Source organism: Gigantopelta aegis, unplaced genomic scaffold (assembly GCF_016097555.1).
Source record: "Gigantopelta aegis isolate Gae_Host unplaced genomic scaffold, Gae_host_genome ctg1250_pilon_pilon, whole genome shotgun sequence".
Classification (NCBI taxonomy): domain Eukaryota; kingdom Metazoa; phylum Mollusca; class Gastropoda; order Neomphalida; family Peltospiridae; genus Gigantopelta; species Gigantopelta aegis.
The window spans coordinates 101,427-121,193 of NW_024532763.1; the positions used below are offsets into that span (position 1 = coordinate 101,427).

General features: G+C 34.5%; 2 protein-coding genes across 2 annotated transcripts; one reads left to right on the plus strand and one right to left on the minus strand.

Moving 5' to 3' along the window:
- Positions 1–4,057: 4,057 nt before the first annotated feature.
- Positions 4,058–6,317, minus strand: LOC121391044 (xylose isomerase-like). The gene is given in 16 exon segments (XM_041522803.1): positions 4,058–4,147; positions 4,208–4,282; positions 4,344–4,423; positions 4,477–4,579; positions 4,715–4,820; positions 4,871–4,941; positions 4,987–5,042; positions 5,094–5,177; positions 5,225–5,261; positions 5,263–5,312; positions 5,315–5,320; positions 5,454–5,701; positions 5,792–5,933; positions 5,983–6,055; positions 6,104–6,180; positions 6,236–6,317. Coding segments are annotated over 16 exon segments (1,380 nt in total).
- A 139-nt stretch (positions 6,318–6,456) lies between these two features.
- Positions 6,457–9,033, plus strand: LOC121391045 (minor histocompatibility antigen H13-like). The gene is made up of 8 exons (XM_041522804.1): positions 6,457–6,636; positions 7,416–7,498; positions 7,592–7,640; positions 7,685–7,742; positions 7,798–7,892; positions 7,940–7,977; positions 8,025–8,216; positions 8,922–9,033. The coding sequence occupies exons 1-8, from the start codon at positions 6,457–6,459 to the stop codon at positions 9,031–9,033; spliced, it is 807 nt and encodes a 268-aa protein (XP_041378738.1).
- Positions 9,034–19,767: the final 10,734 nt, after the last annotated feature.

Consider the following 19,767-nt stretch of genomic DNA (forward strand, 5'->3'; position numbering starts at 1 on the left):
ATTATTATTTTACAACATACAACCTGTATATATTGGTTAAATCAACCAATCAGTTTTTACAGTGTACTTGAAAATAAGTGAGCAAATATTTAATATAATCTTTAGTTCTTGTAGTTTAAAATTAAACTATTCTATGAGCATCTTGACAGAGAAATCTTGGTATTTAGTTGAATTGTTTTAGTTTACAATAGTCTCTTCTCTCCTCATCTCTCACTTTTGATGCAATTGCTCACTCACCTTATGATTAGATACACTAACAGCCTATCATGAAGCTGTCTTAATCTGTTCTGCTTGACAATAACTGTGTTTTACGTTTGCTCTAGTTCACTAGTCGTTAACTATTTTCTCCTCCTGACGCCACAGGTAGTTTAACCTGAATATTATAGTATTAAAATAGAAGGCTTTCAAATATTATATATAACTGTCTCACTTTAACAGTGTTTGTCGCTCTTAACATTCTATAGGAAAACAGAGGCAAGTGATGTTCTTCTGTTTTCGGCTTTAAACATCGGAACCTAAATGTTTTAATTTACATCGGCGTTCCTATGCCGTAAAACGTAATGCAAGCCCAAACCCCGTATTATAATTATTAATAATTATTACTATTCATACCAAGTGTACGTTATTGATAATGGAAAATTTTAACAAGTTTAAAGTTAGTCTATTCGTTGATGGGAGGGCCTGGTAATGTACAATACACGTAAATAACTTTTATTATTTTAATAATACAATATAATGAACAATAAAAATGATATAAAAATATAAACGGATATATAATAAATATATATTTCTAGTGATATAGATTCAAACAAAACACAACATTTAAAATTGTTCTGATTAGAACAAATCTACACATTGTATGATAGCATATTTGCTACTCAACATTGTTTTAATTGCCTGAACAACGTCAGGCTCTTGAAGTGGTTCCCAATGAAAAACCACACCCATCCTGAAGCTTTTTGTTCCTTTGCTTTAACTAGTATAGACAATCCAATACCATCACCTCCTGATACCAAATGATTTACACATAACAAACCTATACTTTGGAAGTCACCTTTATAACCATTTTCCTACAAATAAAATGGATAGATAGATAGAAGAATGGATAGATAGATGAATAATGGATGTTAAATAGAAAATAATGGACAGACATGTGGTAGTACCCTGAGAGCTGCAGATATTTCATGACGAAGTGCTGGATATCGACCAAAAACTTGACATGGTAAATAAGTATTACCAGCAGGAACATCTCGTATTAACACTTGAATAGTGTCTCTGGAGTGAGTGAGAGAGAGAGGGGGCATAAAAATAGTGCATAGAAGATCATATTTCTTTACCTATCTTCAAAGACTAATACAATTCTCAAACTAGAACTAGTATTAGACACTGGAACAATAGAATTACAATATCGATGTCCTACATCTTCAGAATACCACTCTGATGCTATTTGAATCAATTGAAAACAATCAGAGGCTCGGATAGCCACTTCCGAGTCAATTGTTCCACATTAGCAGGTAACCATGAGCTTGTATAGACTCTTTATCAGCTTGTGCTGGTGTTTTAAGTTGACCACCAGTCACTCGACCTAGAAATATAAAGGTACATATCATGTTATACTGATAAACTTTGTTTTAATTCTTCTCTCACCTGTAAATGTAAACCTAACCCAACGATATGATTGAAACTCCACTGCAATTAGAGCCTCAGGTTCAAAGTCCATGCCAGCCTCTTCTTAACCTCTCGTCGAACTGCATCCTAACATTTTAAAGAATTTCACATAAATCTCATAGCCCCTCCCACCTAATAATGTTCTTATTATGGGAGGGGTTATGCAAGATTCTATCTCTCAGACATTTACCTCAAGGGATTCCTTTTGTTCCACACGACCAGCTGGTAAATACCACTTCCCACGACATGATGGCTTTGCCTCTTGTACCATTAACACTTTGTTATCTTGTATAATCAGTCCACATACTATATAACATACATTCCAACCAAGGCAACTTCTATTATGTGAAAGAAATAGATATAATAGTGAACACTAATTGTACTTACGTTTGTCAGATTTTCGTGGATCTCCTTCTATAATTGAAGCAGTAGGTTGACATTTTAAGATCTGCTTCACTTCTTCCATCAGCAGTTTGTAATTAGTGGGTGTGGCTATCAACATTATAATTATAGTCACGCCCGTGACCCTGAGAACTCAATCGAGATGCCTCCTAGGAGGAGAAGTAAGTTATTTATTTTCTTGCTCTTTCCCATCATTGAATGTCTCTTTCATTATTAGCTAGGGACTCAGTAGGTGGCAAGGTAGAGGCTGGGTGTGCAAAATGCTGTGCTTATTGTAGGCTGTCGCCATTAGGTTCAGCAGTTTGTTACAGTGAGTTACAATTTTTTTTTCTGAGTGAACATACGATAATATTTAATGAATGAATGTTTGATGCTTGCTTTAAAATGTGTCAATTAGTTGGGAAGATCCAATCCAGGTCTGCCCACTTAAGTTTGTGATGCTATTAACATTTTTTGCTTTATTTTCTTCTTTCTAAAGGTGCTGTCATTCTTACTGTTGTTACTTTTATTCTCTATCTTTTTGGAGCTGGTCTATGTAAATATGATATATGTATATATTATATGATGCTATCTACCTTCCATCTTTTTAGCATCTGCAGCTGAACCACCCACAGATAAGCCAAAGCCAAATGGACTGTGTTCAACAAATATTACTGTTGTAATTGGTAGTGTTAGTGATCTCTATATTAATTATTTGAAGGTATGTCATTTAATACATTCACTTAATATTGTGTGATGTTACCCTCTCGTATCATATTATATATTAATATCTTGAGGGTGATGCCTGGTTTAATTAGCTTACAAAGGGTTAACAATGTTCAGATTAATGAAAATCAGATATGCAAAGATATCTTGTATTACTTTACATGAAGGTGATTGTGTTTGAGGTATTTGAAGCCTTTTATTGGTTTGTTGTTTATAGATAGTTCTGAGCATTCCTAGTAGTGTCCTTGTTAAGTAGACATTGTTTTTTAAAAGTTAATTTATCAGCTCTACATAATTGAACTACATTGACAATAAGTACTTCAATATTACATGGAGATGTATTTAATTTTCCTGGAATAATTAGTTATAATATTCCACAAATACATGTTATTCTGTTATGAGTCCCCACCCCCTAATCCCCCCCCCATTATATCATCCCTACAGATTACTGGCGTCATTGTGTTCCTGCTTGTTATTGCTGTAATGATGAGTTGTTGTATTTGCTGTGGGTTCTTTTGTAATCTTCCAAAAGCTGCTAAAATTGTAGCCGCCATTGCTATCATACCAGCTTCATTGTTAATAGGATTGTACATAGGATGGCTTGCTTTTGGCACTTACTTGATAGCAGTTATGGATGAGGATCGTCGTAAGATGTTGATCTGTCGAAATATCATCACATATATGATATTGCTGTATTTTTATCTCCTCTGTCTTATTGGTTTTGCTATCATTATTGCAATCTGGAAAATACACGGCTATTATAAAGACCGTAAAGGTGGTCGGAGTTCCTCCTCATCTACGCGATCTCGTGCGCAACCCTCTGGTCCCCCTCGTACCCCTGGTATAGGTGCCACAACGAAACTATTGTCTGTTATTTGAGGGAATGTTTTTGATATCTTTGTAGTTTTTGTAACTTCTATTTGCACTCATATTCTCCGTCAACTAAGCATTCTTACTAATACTTGTACATAATGACATTCTTGAGATTGAACATTACAATAATGATAGCATTTGATTATAGGGACATCCTTGATTATAGGGACATCCTCATTGTAGTGCTACTAATATAGTCACCATTAGATTTGTTTTATAAAAAAGTCATTCATTCACTCTTCTGAGATTTCAACATTACAATATTAATTATTATTTGATTACAGGGACATCCTTATTGCAATGTTACTAATACAGTCATTATTAGTTTTGTTTTATTTAAAAAAATTTCATTCATAGCAAAAATTTAATAGCAATACCTATTGGCAGAGGTTACTAAGTTTGTCTGTGTTCAATGTTGCATGGCATTATTTAGAATAACTTCATACATTTCTTGCTGACCTGATGTAGGTTTAGGGAATCCATTAGAATGGATATATTCCTGTAGAAAGGAAATATAATTCATTAAAAAGAGAACATGCTGAGAGAGAGAGAGAGAGACCTCAAGTTCTTCAAAGGACGATTCTCCTTGTTCAATTTTAGCTCCAATACCAGTGTCGTAAGTGGAATAACGTTGCTATAAAGGGTTAAAAATAATCACACACAAACACACACACACACACACACACTCTTGTTACCTCCACACATTTGTCCATTACTCCTTGTTGTTTGAGTTCAACAGCACAACGTAATCCTCGAGCAAAGGTATCCATTGCTCCTAATAAGAGGATCATAGCACAAGTTAATATATATAGCGGTAACATGTAATACCAATATGTGCAATGACTAGGTCCTGAAGATCAATGGACTCTCGTCGGACTTTACAGTCAAAATTCAGTCCCCCTGGAGCCAATCCATTTTGTTCTATGATAGCCTAACAATGAGAGAGAGTCCATGTCATTTTTGTGTGTGTAGGTGTGTGTGTGTGTGTGTGTTTGTGTGTGTAGGTGTGTGTGTGTGTGTGTTTGTGTGTGTAGGTGTGTGTGTGTTTGTTTGTAAGTGAGTGTACTTTCATAATAAGAGCAGTGTTTTTAATGTCCATTGGAAACTGATCTGTGTCCCAGCCAAGATCTGGAGACCCAGTGTTAGAGTCAATGGAGCCAAGCATACCAAGTCTAGAAAGAGAGAGAGTGTGTGTACTAAGTAAGTAACGAACTAGATATACTTTGATGCAACTACAACATCATGTTCATAACCATGTCCAGCTAAAGTAGTATGGTTAGGTTCGATGTTTAACTAGTAACAATAAATATACAATTAAAATAATAAAGTGTTAGATACTTTAAAATCTTTATCTAGTCCATAAGTTTTCAAGAAACTAATAACAGTTTGAGCATCTGTGAGTCATGAATTTTTAACCCTTAGCTATAGTAAACAAGTGTTCTAACCATAATCATATTGATGTTTAGTTGGTTCCTTAGGTTTTGGTTCAATCAGAAGTTGGCCAGTAAATCCAATTTTCTTCTTGTAATCTAATAAAAAAAGTAATTGTATTTTTGTGTATGGAGAAAGGACATACCGACAACCATCTTGAAGAAGGCACCCATGTGGTCTAGTTTCTCTGCGAACATCAGTGTTCAGTAGTGTCTGGTAACCTTCACGTCCTCCCAAAACACTAGTGAGAAATATTTTATTTAATTCATAATTTTATGCTCCACCTACTATTGTAACTCCCATCTAATACTATGCATCCATTCATTCTACTATACATCCATTCATTCTACTATACATCCATTTATGTTTCATACCATAGCCATGAGCTCCTAATTTTTTAGCAATTTCCATTCCTTTTTTGACCTGAGCTGCAGCCATTGCAAACACATGTGCATCAGGGTTAGTACTAGCTCCATTAGCATACATAGGATGAGCAAAAAGGTTACTAGTAGCCCAAAGGAGACTAACACCCGTCTTCTGTTGAAGCTCCAAAGCTAAGTCGCTCATTATATCAAGATTCTTGTTAGTCTCCTCAAGATCTTCCCCCATAGGGGCTATATCCCTTAAAGGACAAGGAAAAGAAAGGGAGAGGGGACAGAGTGGAGGGAGAGATAGCGATGACATGTATTATTGTCACCTGTCCATATTCTACCTGTCGTGAAAAGTCCAAAACTTTAAACCCAGTTTTGAGAAGAACTCAAAGCCAGCCCTCAGTCTGCGTTTGGCATTCTCCAATGTATCACTACCATCATCCCAAGGACGGATAAGAGTTGGAAACCCAAATGGATCAGCTCCTGTTTAGTGGAACAAACAGTAAATGCTACATATTAATTTTCCTCTCACCAGTTCCTCTGAAACTATGCCAAAAGCAGGCAGAAAATCGTAGCCAATCCTCCATTGTCTTACCATGGATTACCTAGTGGGAAGAAGCCATTGAATTGTGCATATATTATATTTTACTTACTTCTGATGGATTGTAGTGACGGAAACACAGCATCTTATCAGGAGGTGCATCAGGAGAATATGGGATTGTTGGAATACCTACATGTTAAGTAAATTATAACGTTCCCCCATAATAATGCATGTTTTAGAGAACCTGGAAAGAATTCATCAGAGTCCTTCCATTCAAAGGTATCCTCGGTACGTGTTCTTTTTGATGATGGAGCAAAAGAAGACATTATTTCTGCTCAAGGTTCACGGTTTATCAGCCCTGAGGTTAATGTGCACGAGGAACGAGCCACACCTCTACCTTACCCACACCTCTTTAATTGACCACACCGTCAACACAAAAGTTCAAACCACAAAGTCTTTTGTAAAATGGCTACACCTGAGGATGAGGTACTGAACGAAACCAACGAGACATTGACCAACGTAACTGGTAGAGAAGCAGCCACTCGAGAAGGCCTTATCACTGCATACACATTCTTGTTCGGCATGGCTTTAATCCCAATATTCATCGGTTCTATAAGATCAGTTACGTACCATTACAATCTTTGGGTAGGTTTCTATGATCTCAAATGATGTCATTGTTTGGTTGCTATTTATAGAAAAAAGGAGAAGAAGCACACGACCGTATTCGTATGAGAGAGGCAGCCATGTTCCCTTTTTACGCTAGTGGTGCATTGTTTACATTATATATTGTCTTTAAAGTAAGAGTAAAGGGTTAATATTATAATGATCTCTCTCTCTCTCTCTCTCTCTCTCTCTCTCTCTCTCTCTCTCTCTCTCTTCTCTCTCTCTCTCTCTCTCTCTCTCTCTTTCTCTCTTTTCTCTCTCTCTCTCTCTCTCTCTCTCTCTCTCTCTCTCTCTCTCTCTCTCTCTCAGTATCTTCCTAAAGAATATGTCAACTTGCTGCTTAACATTATTTTCTTCAGTGTAGGAGTGACTGCCTTAACTCGTGCAGGGAGGTACATGTGATAATGACATCATTTATTATTTAACCCTTTTATCTCTTACATTTAGTGTACTGGTTGACTATTTATTCCATCCCTCAACTTTACCAGTATTGACACAATATATGTTACATTTTAACAAGAAAGAGAAAGACAAAATAAAAGGTAAGAACACAAAATGAAATTATTGTGTCACTGTAGAATCATGTTCCTTTCTCTCTCTTTCTCTGTGTTTCTTCAGATATCTTTAAGATTGAGTTCACTGTGATTGATGTCGTCATATTCATATCATCTGTATTATTAGTTGCTTGGCATTTCTTGACAAAGGCAAGAAAGACCCCATGACATAGGACATTAGAACTATAACCTATCTTTCTTTTTCAGAATTGGATCTTGAACAATGTTATGGGTGTGGCCTTTTGTTTTAATGCCATTGAAATGATTTCATTGGAAAGGTTTGTTTCCTGGTATTTGTCCATGCATCCATTTACAATATTATTCATCCATTTCTTTTCCTTACTATCCATCTCATATCTCTGTCTGTCCATTTTTAGTGTCAGTGTTGGATGTTTATTATTAGGTGGTTTGTTTATGTACGATATATTTTGGGTAAATTAATAAGTGGGTGTGTCTTAATTTTGTTGCTATGTTAGGTTTTTGGTACTGATGTCATGGTAACAGTTGCTAAGTCTTTTGATGCACCAATCAAATGTGAGTATGCATGTTATTGTCGTGTTTATATTATTGTCGTTATTATGGGAATTAGTGATGGTACCATTGGATCTACCAGAAAAGGGTCTGGCTGCTTCTAATTTTGGAATGTTGGGTCTTGGTGATATTGTTATTCCTGGTAAGTACAGGGCAGGTTTTGAGAGAGAGAGAGAGATTTACTCCTTTTTTATTTGTAGGTCTGTTTTATTGCACTTCTATGTCGATTTGATTTCAGGTCAGTAACCCTGCTACAAAAATTTAATATTTAACCAATTTTTGTAGCCATCACCCATCAAAAATAAGGAGCTATTTCTATTTAAGCTTCATTGCTTATATTATCGGTCTTGGAACAACTATAGCTATAATGCACATCTTCAAAGCTGCACAACCTGCTCTGTTGTATCTAGTACCAACTTGTGTTGGTACTCCATTATTATTGGCAGTTGTAAGAGGAGAACTAGTACCTCTATTCTCGTAAGTTATAAGAACAACATATTTTTATGTACTAGTAAAAGTATTGTTTTTAGTGCTATACTGGATGCATTGCACTCTGGCTGCGGTCAAAATACAGCATCAATACCACACCCAGAGTATAATCAATTACTTATTGCACAAGAATAGAATACAATAGTTTAAATTGAAATGCAATATGTTCACACCTATAGATCATATAGTGTTGAGTTATATAGCAGTGCTATTCTTGTATTGTATATTATACTGTAAGTATGATAAATTATAATCAACACAAAGTTACACTATAAATGACCGTACCTATAGAACATATAGTGTTGAGTTATATAGCAGTGCTATTCTTGTATTGTATATTATACTGTAAGTATGATAAATTATAATCAACACAAAGTTACACTATAAATAACTGTACCTATAGATCATATAGTATTGTACTATGTGAGTTATATAGGAGTGCTATGGAATAAAACACTGTAAATATGATAAGTGATCTGTGACTCCACAGGGGTAGGAACTGGGGGGGGGGGGCAGGGGGGTAATTGCCCCCCTTTTAAATTTGCTTCCTACCCCCCTGGACTCCTAGTAGACCCAATAGTGTTCAGATAGGAGAGGTTCTGTATTAAAACCCTGTCTATTAATGTAGGAACAATTTATAAATGTACTAATTTTAAAGGATTTAATTGAATTAATTGGTTTTCTTTTTCTTAGATATGAAGATTACCCCAAGAAGAAAGAGGAAACAACAGCTAATAGTTCCCCAGGGAGTGTTACTGATGGTGATGTGGTTACCATGCCAACAACTACTATAAATAGTGATTGAAGCTAATTTTAGCGATCACTTAGGCAGGCAATTTAATCATCAGCTAATTTAATTTTTGTTTAAAGACACAAAATTTAATAATTTTTCATAAAACTACAAAATTTGAAATAAAAGAAGATAAAAAAATAAACACATAAACAGTTTCAAAAATAACATAAATAATTTGCTACAATTCTAAAATTAATTTATATATAAAACTATTGTGTAAAAATGTGCAAGGTTACCAGCATCAATTTTTGTATAGTGCAGTGTGTTTATTAGTTAGTGTTTAGGTAACTGGTAGAGCCTGTAGAATAAAGAATGGAATTATAGGAATATGAGTTTGAGAACAGGCATGAAATATGGACGTGAAACAAAAGTATATATTATTTACTTACCCAGGTGCTGGACGTGGAAAGGCCTTGTTAAAATCTACAGAGTTTTTCTTTTCAAGATACGGCAAAGCACCTGACAAGCGTAGTGCATTCAATGCAAGTCGAACAGAACGAAACTGTAACCCATAGCAACGGGATAACAACATGATTTCATCTACTGTTGTGACAGCTTGACTGCGATATACTCCAGTGTCACAGACTACAATCGAAATACCTCCAAGACGTTTTATCAGCTCTGATGTTAAACATAACAGACTTACACCAACATCCATGGGTTGTCGTATTACTTCCTCTATTTGGATCATAATTTTTTCCATTGCATCGAGTGGGTCGTTTGATTTCTCCAAGTTTGATGGTTTTCTCGATAGAATCTTCTGCAAGAGTAGCTTTACCTAGTTGAAATTGTCTAAAATTAGAAAAAAAAATTATTAATAATAAACACTTTATTAGATTATGTAATTATTATCTACTGGACCTATGTCCTACTATCCATTGGACCTATGTCCTACTATCCATTGGACCTATGTCCTACTATCCATTGGACTTTATGTCCTACTATCCATTGGACCTATATCCTACTATCCATTGGACCTATGTCCTACTATCCATTAGACCTATGTCCTACTATCTATTGGACCTATATCCTACTATCCAATGGACCTATATCCTACTATCCAATGGACTTATGTTCTACTATCCATTAAACTAATCAATATATGCTTTATTACATGTACTATTGAAATACGTATCATTGAATATATTACCTAACAGATCTATAGTAGTCTCGTAGTTTGAGGAATGACGCTTCATTTAAACTCTGCTCAAACTTATATTGTTCTGTAGTTTCACCAAGTTCTTGTAATCCTGTGTTAAACAAGACTGGATGAAGAGAAATTCCTTCATCAGAACAGATTTCGTCAGGGAGGGCATCCAAGACAGCAAATGGAAGAGCAAAAGTTACATGAAGTTGATTGTGATCACCTGTTACTGTCACAAGAGGTAGAATACCTAAACAAAAGATGAGACAATTAAAGTTTCATCAGTGATCTGATCAAGTATCAATGGATATGATTTGAATTAGTACTTTGATAAAGTATAAATGATATGATTTGAGATCAGTACTGTTATGATTTGAGATCAGTAGATCTCAATAAGTATCAGTGATCTGATCAAAATCAATGTGTGTGATTTGAGATCAGTAGATCTCAATAAGTATCAGTGATCTGATCAAAATCAGTGTGTGTGATTTGAGATCAGTAGATCTGATTAAGTATTAATTGAGATTAGTGATTGATCAAGTATCAATGATTATGATTTGAGATCAATGATCTAATCAAGTAAGGAGAATGACCTAATACTTACTGTTAACTGGAGTTTGTGATTCAGTTAGTTCCTTAACATGAAAACTAACTGATCGAAGTTGTTCAACAACAGCAAATAAATCTTTTAATCCAGATAATTCAGATGTCTGAAGGACATGTTAAAGTTACACAAAGGAGGAGCCAAATACTTACTACAGAAGGCAATAAGAGACTCTCAAAACTAATCACAACTCCTTTAGCGATCACAAGATCTAACCACTCCCGACTAGCTTCAGCTGGATCTTTGATATATTCCGGAGTGGTTCAAATGACTTCGTGCAGCTGCCATCAAATGGTTAGCAAATCCAGTTACTGCGGCAACCAGACATTGAGAGAAGAGTCTATCCCAGGAGTAAGTTACTTCAACATCTAACAAAGAAGATAGTTACAGCTTATTAAATATTCATTGAATAGTAAGCCAATTATGAATACATACGTACAGGTGTCCATTTCTTTAGCTCATGCATCCATTACTAGAACTTACTGTCATTAAATGCAAGAGCCATCTCCAAGTAGAATTGAATATCTATAATGCAATCACCATGGCAACATTATCATATTAAAACACACTCATACCTCTTTTTTACAATTTTAATTCCTGCTTCAACAGTTTTGGCAAAATTTTTAACATCATCTGGAGTATCTGATAAAATAGCTAATTCATCTTGATGTTTTCTAAGTGACTTTCTCCATAATATGAGTAGTGCTACAAGATGGTGATGTGAAAATATGGTTACTAATATGGTTACTATGGTATTATCAAGATACCTTCCTTAGTTTGACCGCTGTCATTCTTTATAGCTTGGTCCAAAACTTTGAGAAAACCATTATCTTCAATAAACTTATGTAATGTTGTAATCTAATGTGAATACAATATTTATAAATGTACATCACTGTAGTGAGAACTGATGTTTACTAGTCTAGAGCTTACTAATGGTAGCTATCCTAGGTCACTGTGGTAAGTACTGATGTTTACTAGTCTAGAGCGTACTAATAGTAGCTATCCTAGGTCACTGTGGTAAGTACTGATGTTTACTATATAGTCTAGAGATTACTAATGGTAGCTATCCTAGGTCACTGTGGTAAGTACTGATGTTTACTAGTCTAGAGCTTACTAATAGTAGCTATCCTAGGTCACTGTGGTAAGTACTGATGTTTACTAGTCTAGAGATTACTAATGGTAGCTATCCTAGGTCACTGTGGTAAGTACTGATGTTTACTAGTCTAGAGATTACTAATGGTAGCTATCCTAGGTCACTGTGGTAAGTACTGATGTTTACTAGTCTAGAATTTAGTAATGGTAGCTATCCTAGGTCACTGCGGTAAGTACTGATGTTTACTAGTCTAGAGATTACTAATGGTAGCTATCCTAGGTTACTGTGGTAAGTACTGATGTTTACTAGTCTAGAGCTTACTAATGGTAGCTATCCTAGGTCACTGCGGTAAGTACTGATGTTTACTAGTCTAGAGTTTACTAATAGTAGCTATCCTAGGTCACTGTGGTAAGTACTGATGTTTACTAGTCTAGAGATTACTAATGGTAGCTATCCTAGGTCACTGTGGTAAGTACTGATGTTTACTAGTCTAGAGCTTACTAATAGTAGCTATCCTAGGTCACTGTGGTAAGTACTGATGTTTACTAGTCTAGAGATTACTAATGGTAGCTATCCTAGGTCACTGTGGTAAGTACTGATGTTTACTAGTCTAGAATTTAGTAATGGTAGCTATCCTAGGTCACTGCGGTAAGTACTGATGTTTACTAGTCTAGAGATTACTAATGGTAGCTATCCTAGGTTACTGTGGTAAGTACTGATGTTTACTAGTCTAGAGCTTACTAATGGTAGCTATCTTAAGTCACTGTGGTAAGTACTGATGTTTACTAGTCTAGAGTTTACTAATAGTGGTTATCCAGTTTGTAGGAACAAATTAATTAATTGTAGTCAACTAGGCAGCTGGATAAGATCAGCCCTTAAAACACAGACAATTACACAGATATTTCCTTGTGTTGAGAATTGCTGCAATTTTGCTTACTTTGGCATTCACACCATCCAATATAAGTTTCATAAGAGGACTAGGATTAGCAAAAGAGAAGTTCCTCTCTCGCTTAAAAGGTATTCGAGAACTGAGAGAGGGTGAAGCAGGCATCAGTGTAGAAGGACTGAGACTCTCTGTGAGGTGTTTCGGTAGACTTAACACAGGTGAGGGCTTATCATTAATTGGTGTGGTGTCAGCTGTTTGAGATGTCAACCTAAATGGAGCAGAATTTAATAGATAGATATATGGATAGAGATGGATAGATGAACAGACTAATGGAGAGATGAGTAAGAAATAGATTGTTATATAATCTTTTTATTTTTCCAGCTGCTGACCTTTGTAACAGTTCACAATCCCTTATTAATTCAGCATAGATAGAATTCAATGAAGCCAATAGCTGTCTGACCACTTGACAACTCTTCATAACCTCAACATCCTTAGCCTAAAGGAGGGTATGTTAATAGTATGTTACCATGACAACAAAAGAAACTTGCTATACAGTTAGATAAAAATTTTGTATGCTAAATATTTACTATGTGAACTTTACACCTGGTAATTGCATCAGGTGGTCTTAACATTTTTGTGAGTATATATAAACTAAGACATAATGGGATTAATACATTGGTGGGTTATATTGGTGGTTATATTAGTGGTTATATTAGTGGTTATATTGGTGGTTATATTAGTGGTTATATTAGTGGTTATATTGGTGGTTATATTAGTGGTTATATTAGTGGCTATATTAGTGGTTATATTGGTGGTTATATTAGTGGTTATATTAGTGGGTTATATTAGTGGTTATATTGGTGGTTATATTGGTGGTTATATTAGTGGTTATATTAGTGGTTATATTGGTGGTTATATTAGTGGTTATATTAGTGGCTATATTAGTGGTTATATTGGTGGTTATATTAGTGGTTATATTAGTGGGTTATATTAGTGGTTATATTGGTGGTTATATTAGTGGTTATATTAGTGGTTATATTAGTGGGTTATATTAGTGGTTATATTAGTGGGTTATATTAGTGGTTTATTAGTGGGTTATATTAGTGGTTATATTGGTGGTTATATTAGTGGTTATATTAGTGGTTATATTAGTGGGTTATATTAGTGGTTATATTAGTGGTTATATTAGTGGTTATATTAGTGGGTATATTAGTGGTTATATTAGTGGTTATATTAGTGGGTTATATTAGTGGTTATATTGGTGGTTATATTAGTGGTTATATTAGTGGTTATATTAGTGGGTTATATTAGTGGTTATATTAGTGGTTATATTAGTGGGTTATATTAGTGGTTATATTAGTGGTTATATTAGTGGTTATATTGGTAGGTTGTTTTGATTTTGTGATTTGGTACATAAAATCTATCAAATTTTCTTGTATAAATCTACTATATACAACATTTATAACTCAATTCTCATCTATTTAACATCTAGTTTTCCCGTTACCAATAAAACTAATTTAGTAAAATTAATAGTTTCTATTACAACTAATGACTTCCATGAACAAAAATTAATTTGTTACAAATATTTAAAAATATTTTTCTACAATACCAAAAACAATCAACCAGAACAAGTTATAAATATAAATTGTATAGAATTAATTAATTTAATTAAGAGTAATTTAATTATTGTAGATTAATTAATTTGATATTGACTACCATTATAGTATATATTGATAAACAATTGAATTTTTAAATTGCTTTAAGTAAATATTTTAATTCTGATAAGTCAATTTAGTTATTAGATGTGATTAATTAAAGATTACATTAATTACTATTATAAATAGTTAATTAAGTATACTGTAGTTAATTAATAGTACAACAATAATTATTATGGTTAATTAACAAAATAGTTAATTAAATATAATTAACTTACTGTATGTGTCCTATTCATCAAATATGGTACAGCCATTGTATTAATGAAGTGTTCAGTAATTGGTTGAGGTGGATTATCAATACCATCTACTGAACTACAAACTGAACCTGTACAAAAAACATGTGTCATTAGTTTTAAATGGATAAATAGGTAATGAATGGATTAATAGATTACTAGATGAATGGATGGATGGATGAATGGATGGATGAATGGATGGATGGATGGATGGATGGATGAATGGATGGATGGATGAATGAATGGATGGATGGATGGATGGACAGATTCTATTTATTCATTCTTAGAAGATAAGTCTACCTTCAGGTTCAGGTGAGGGTGTTGAGTTAGCTTGAGTGCGGCTTGATGGTCCTAATTCCATCAAAAGCGTATGTAAATTAATAGGGCAAGATTCAAGTAAAGATGCAGGCACACCACAGGGACGATAGGAGGGATAACGAGGACCAGAGAGTCCTATGTGGGCCTGAATGGATAAATTTACAAAACTAGTAATAACATTATTATATCATCTGAGGTAAGTCAACAACAAGCAAACATCCTTTAAAACACATTGCTGAAAGAATTAAGTAATTAGCTATTCTTGATAAAGGTCTAAATTTTGTTCTAGATACTTCTACATCTCTCAAAATATAGTCAAATTGTTTACTTACTTTCCTATAAACATCAGCTTGTACTTGTAGTTCAATAATATAATCTTCCAACTGTGTACTGGACATTTTTCGTCCAAGAAGGAGCTTGGCACGGTTTTTGGCTTCATCTTCGTATATTTTAAACAACTAATAGAATCATAATAAATATCATGATTTAACAATCTATAAAAATACCTGAGCTGGAATGGAGTACACATAGGGTGACTCAATAACCCGTTTGACCACTTCTAATACGGTATCTTCTGTTGACTCATACTGATATCGTGTCAAATGTTGTATAGCTGGTACACTCGTTTTCAAATTCATCAACTCCCTTTTTTCTTCTCGAGCTGCCTTGATTATTGCTACAACTTTGTCGTGTGAACATTGAAGTACGTTCTCTTCATTGATTCTGAGTATACAAGAGCCGGGAGTAATACCACACCGATGAGCTTCACTACCTAAAGTGTGTTAGTCATATAATGGTACTGTTAGAATGAAGTCACTCTTTTTACCTTTCTCAACTTTATTAATCATAACAGGTTGATTTCCTTTCAGTTGTAGACCTAATGTGCTGCCTTCATTTGATCTCAAACAAAAGGTCTCTGAACTCTCTCTTCTGACAATAAACTCCAAAGGACTTCGACATTGAGTATGATGTTCTATTGTAGTTGAAGTTATTTGTGAAGGAGCAACATCTCCTGTTAACCAATGTCCTCCAATACCCACTACTTCTAGACCAGGACAAAGACCAACACCTTCAGCAGGTCCTCCTGTTACAACTGAAACCACTTTAATAGGTAGTGTGTCTGATAGATCAACACCAAAACCATTGAGGTCAGCGGAATAAGGTACCTGAGAGAGGGAGAGAAAGTGAGTGAGTGAGCACAAGTAGAATTTATAAACTATAAACTAATGATGATTCATAGTAAATTCCCTGAGTGGTAATATACACAAGTTTAAAAAGTGTTGTAATCACACTAGGGAGTGAGTCAAATGACACTAATATAATCAGTTTATTCTTCTTGCTTTGAGTAATTACTCAAATAACATGGAAGACATGTATTCCCTCCCCCACACACACACGCACAGACATATGCACACACACACACACACGTTACTACAATTAGACTTACCATAATAGTTTGACAAGTAAAAGTAGCAATGGGAGCAAAGTCTGTATGTTGTAATGGTTGATCGCTAGTTGCATCTGCTACAAACTGATAATAAATACCACTGTCTTTAAATTTCTGATCATCTGTGGCTATAGAAAGTAAATAACAACAATCAAATAATGGGCAGTGACCAATGGATGATTGGAAACAATAGATTAATGTTACCATGTTTAAGTAATCCAGTTGCCATAAGATGTGCTCCAAATGCAACACCTTCTTTACGAGTATCAACAAGTTTCTCATCCAGTAGCCAGTCTACCAGACGCTGGCCACTGATGGATGACTTGATTAGACGCAAGTTAGACCTGTGATCATGCAATGGGGAACGATACAGACTATGCAGGCAGTTATATACTCTTAGCCCCTAGAGAAAATAGAGTTAAATTTATATAGCTTCAGGAATGAGACTAGGTTTAGGAATGAGACTGATTCATTAATCCTTTAAGGAATGTTATATATGAAATTTCATTCCAAGAAGTTTGGAAATGAGTCTATATTATAAACTCACTTTAGACAAACCGTCTGAAGTATCCACATTTGTTTGAAAAGTACCGTCGTCATAGCGAAAGATATAAACCAACAAGCTGTTTTTAAACTGATGCTTATCACCAACTATAGAGAAAATATAGAAACAAAAGAGATAAAGAATCTTTTTAAAAAGTTAGAAGAAAAATAAGATAAGTACATTTGTAAACATGTCAGTCATACCATGATGTATAACGCCACTTTCCAGCAAAGCTTGCCCGAATCTTACACCTTCATTAGCATCTCCTGCTTCACCAATCTCAACCAACCAATTTGTGAAATCCTTTCCTGTGAATGATTTTGGATATATTCTCAAATGATAGCGATGATCTTGTAAAATTTTTGACTCCTTTTGCAATCTTCGATGAAGTTTCTCTCCCTTGTCCAACATTACAGTACGTGTGTCACGAGCTATCCCAGCTGCTATACCTGTGGTACCAATGCAAACAATTACCAGCTGTTATTGTTTTACCATCTGTTTTAGTGTTAACAAATTAATAGTTGTTATCATAAGAAATATATTTGTATATTTGAAATATGAATACCAGCAGAGTATTGTGGGGAAACTCCATATAATAACTGGAATATTGCTATATTCCAGTTTATACTAAGACAATTGACAACATATCATATACCCAAATATGGATGCACATGTCCACACACCTGTATAATTGTCTAATAATACTTACAGATGTAGATTAAATACTTAGATTAGCAGATGGTTATAAGCTACACACACACACACACACACACACACACACACACACACACACACACACACTTTGATTATCACAGTAATCTATAATCATATCACAATGACTTATGATAGTTACCTTGAGACTAGTGAGCTTTACTAATTACATATACCAATAAAAATCCCCAATATGTACAAATAAATATAATTATATATATATATATATAATTATAACAGCTGTTTTTGTCATAATGGGCTAGATACTGCAGTGAGAGTAATTACTAATATGGTAACCGATTTAGTTTGTTGCCTTATTGTATACCTGTTTACTAGGACTGTCTCACTAAATAAGGTATAACAGAGACTGTACACAGTATAATTGATATGATTTAAATGACAACAACACACTAGTGAATAAAATTGTAAGGTCTCATAAAATTTTGTTGGAAAATTAAGGAACTGTAGTGTGATTTAAGATAAGAGTAACAGCAACTCCCAGCTGCCCCTTATCTTCCTTTCCCACTTTTTTTTCCTTAATTCAAATGATCTTACGGTTTGATTCTGTCCTTTTTGTGTTCGTACAGCCTCAATCCACTGTTGTTTTTCACTAGGTGTCTTAGCAACAAGTACAAACCATTTGTTCTTAGCAAGATTACGCACCTTCCAGCCATTAGTGACTGTAATACCACTAGTGTGGTAATCAGCTATATGTGAGCATGAGAGAGAGTGTGTGTGTTAAGCTGTCAAACTTTTTCCATATAATCACACACTTACCAGTACCATCTTCAATATTTCAATCTCTATATTGGCTACCGGTATTCTACCCTTAAAGAGAAGATTTTTCTCTACAAATAAAGCAAGTTATGTGCAAAAGATCTTTAAACAGTATGATCAAAATGGTCACTATAGGTCCATATTTATAAGTTCATATGTTGTACAAGTACACTACTCTGTACATCATTGCATTGCTAAGTGATTGTGTGTACAACAAAAAATGCATAACTATAACAGAGTACACAAGATAGTGCTGACAAACAATAACATTGTAAAGACTACAAATATGATGACGATGTTTACGTTTACAAAGATAGCTTTACTCACCTGTCTTCGATCTCAAAGGAAAACTAAATGAATAGAGAGATTGAGATATAAGTAGTTAACATATAGAACATGTGTGTGTACAAATGATATATGACCAGATCAGAAGTGCTGATAACATTATTGTTATTATTTAATAAGGTGAGTTAGTAGACAAATCATTATAGTAGTCATGTGTAGAGGATGACTATAAGCAATATGCTTTATATGACAACTAACTATTAACTTTATTAAAGTCTAAAGTAATTAGTCTTGTGTACACACACACATATACAGAGAGAGAGAGAGAGAGAGAGTGAATGTCATGCATCATAGCCTATACACGATGTCTATAGTAAAAGGATTTAACACTTGTCACAACAGATCTTCAATGTTATTATTATTATTATTATTATTATTATTATACAACCTAAAGACATATGACTGCCACTAATAAAAAACTTATACTATCACAATGTCACCTTGTTGTTAAATACACTAACATTTGACACACACACAGTAAGCAGTGCTGATGCAAATTTACCCTGTGGTCCGTTTGCAGTACACCAGGAGATTATCGTACAAGAAGAACATTCTCTCCTGCATGTTTCCAGCTGATATTTTAATCAATGGCCCTTCTTTGATTAACACAGAACATGTGTCAACCACATGTGATCCCTCCCATCCTTCAACAGTTTCTTGCCAATCTGCAATCGCTTCAAGGCGTTTTCTACGCGGCGTTTGGCTTCATTGATGACAGAACAGAGTTCTCTCATCATTTTCAACGCTTCACTAGTTGCTTTGTAGTCTAAGTGGTCTTCTGGTGTGTATTTTAATAGTTCCTAGAAGGGAAGAGAGATAAATTGAACAGACTAAGTCTGTATAATATATGAGGCTAATACTAGTAAATAATAGAAATAAAGTTATAATTTAGCTATGAATAAATATTTTCACAACATTAGCACCATACA

What these genes read in the sequence shown, in the direction of transcription:
- LOC121391045 (XM_041522804.1), top strand. Translation starts at nt 6,457, where the DNA reads ATGGCTACACCTGAGGATGAGGTACTGAACGAAACCAACGAGACATTG. An exon ending in TTGGAAAGGTTTGTTTCCTG is followed by an intron (nt 7,499 to 7,591) that starts GTATTTGTCCAT and finishes TTTTAGTGTCAG; the next exon opens with TGTTGGATGTTTATTATTAG. An exon ending in TTATGTACGATATATTTTGG is followed by an intron (nt 7,641 to 7,684) that starts GTAAATTAATAA and finishes TTGCTATGTTAG; the next exon opens with GTTTTTGGTACTGATGTCAT.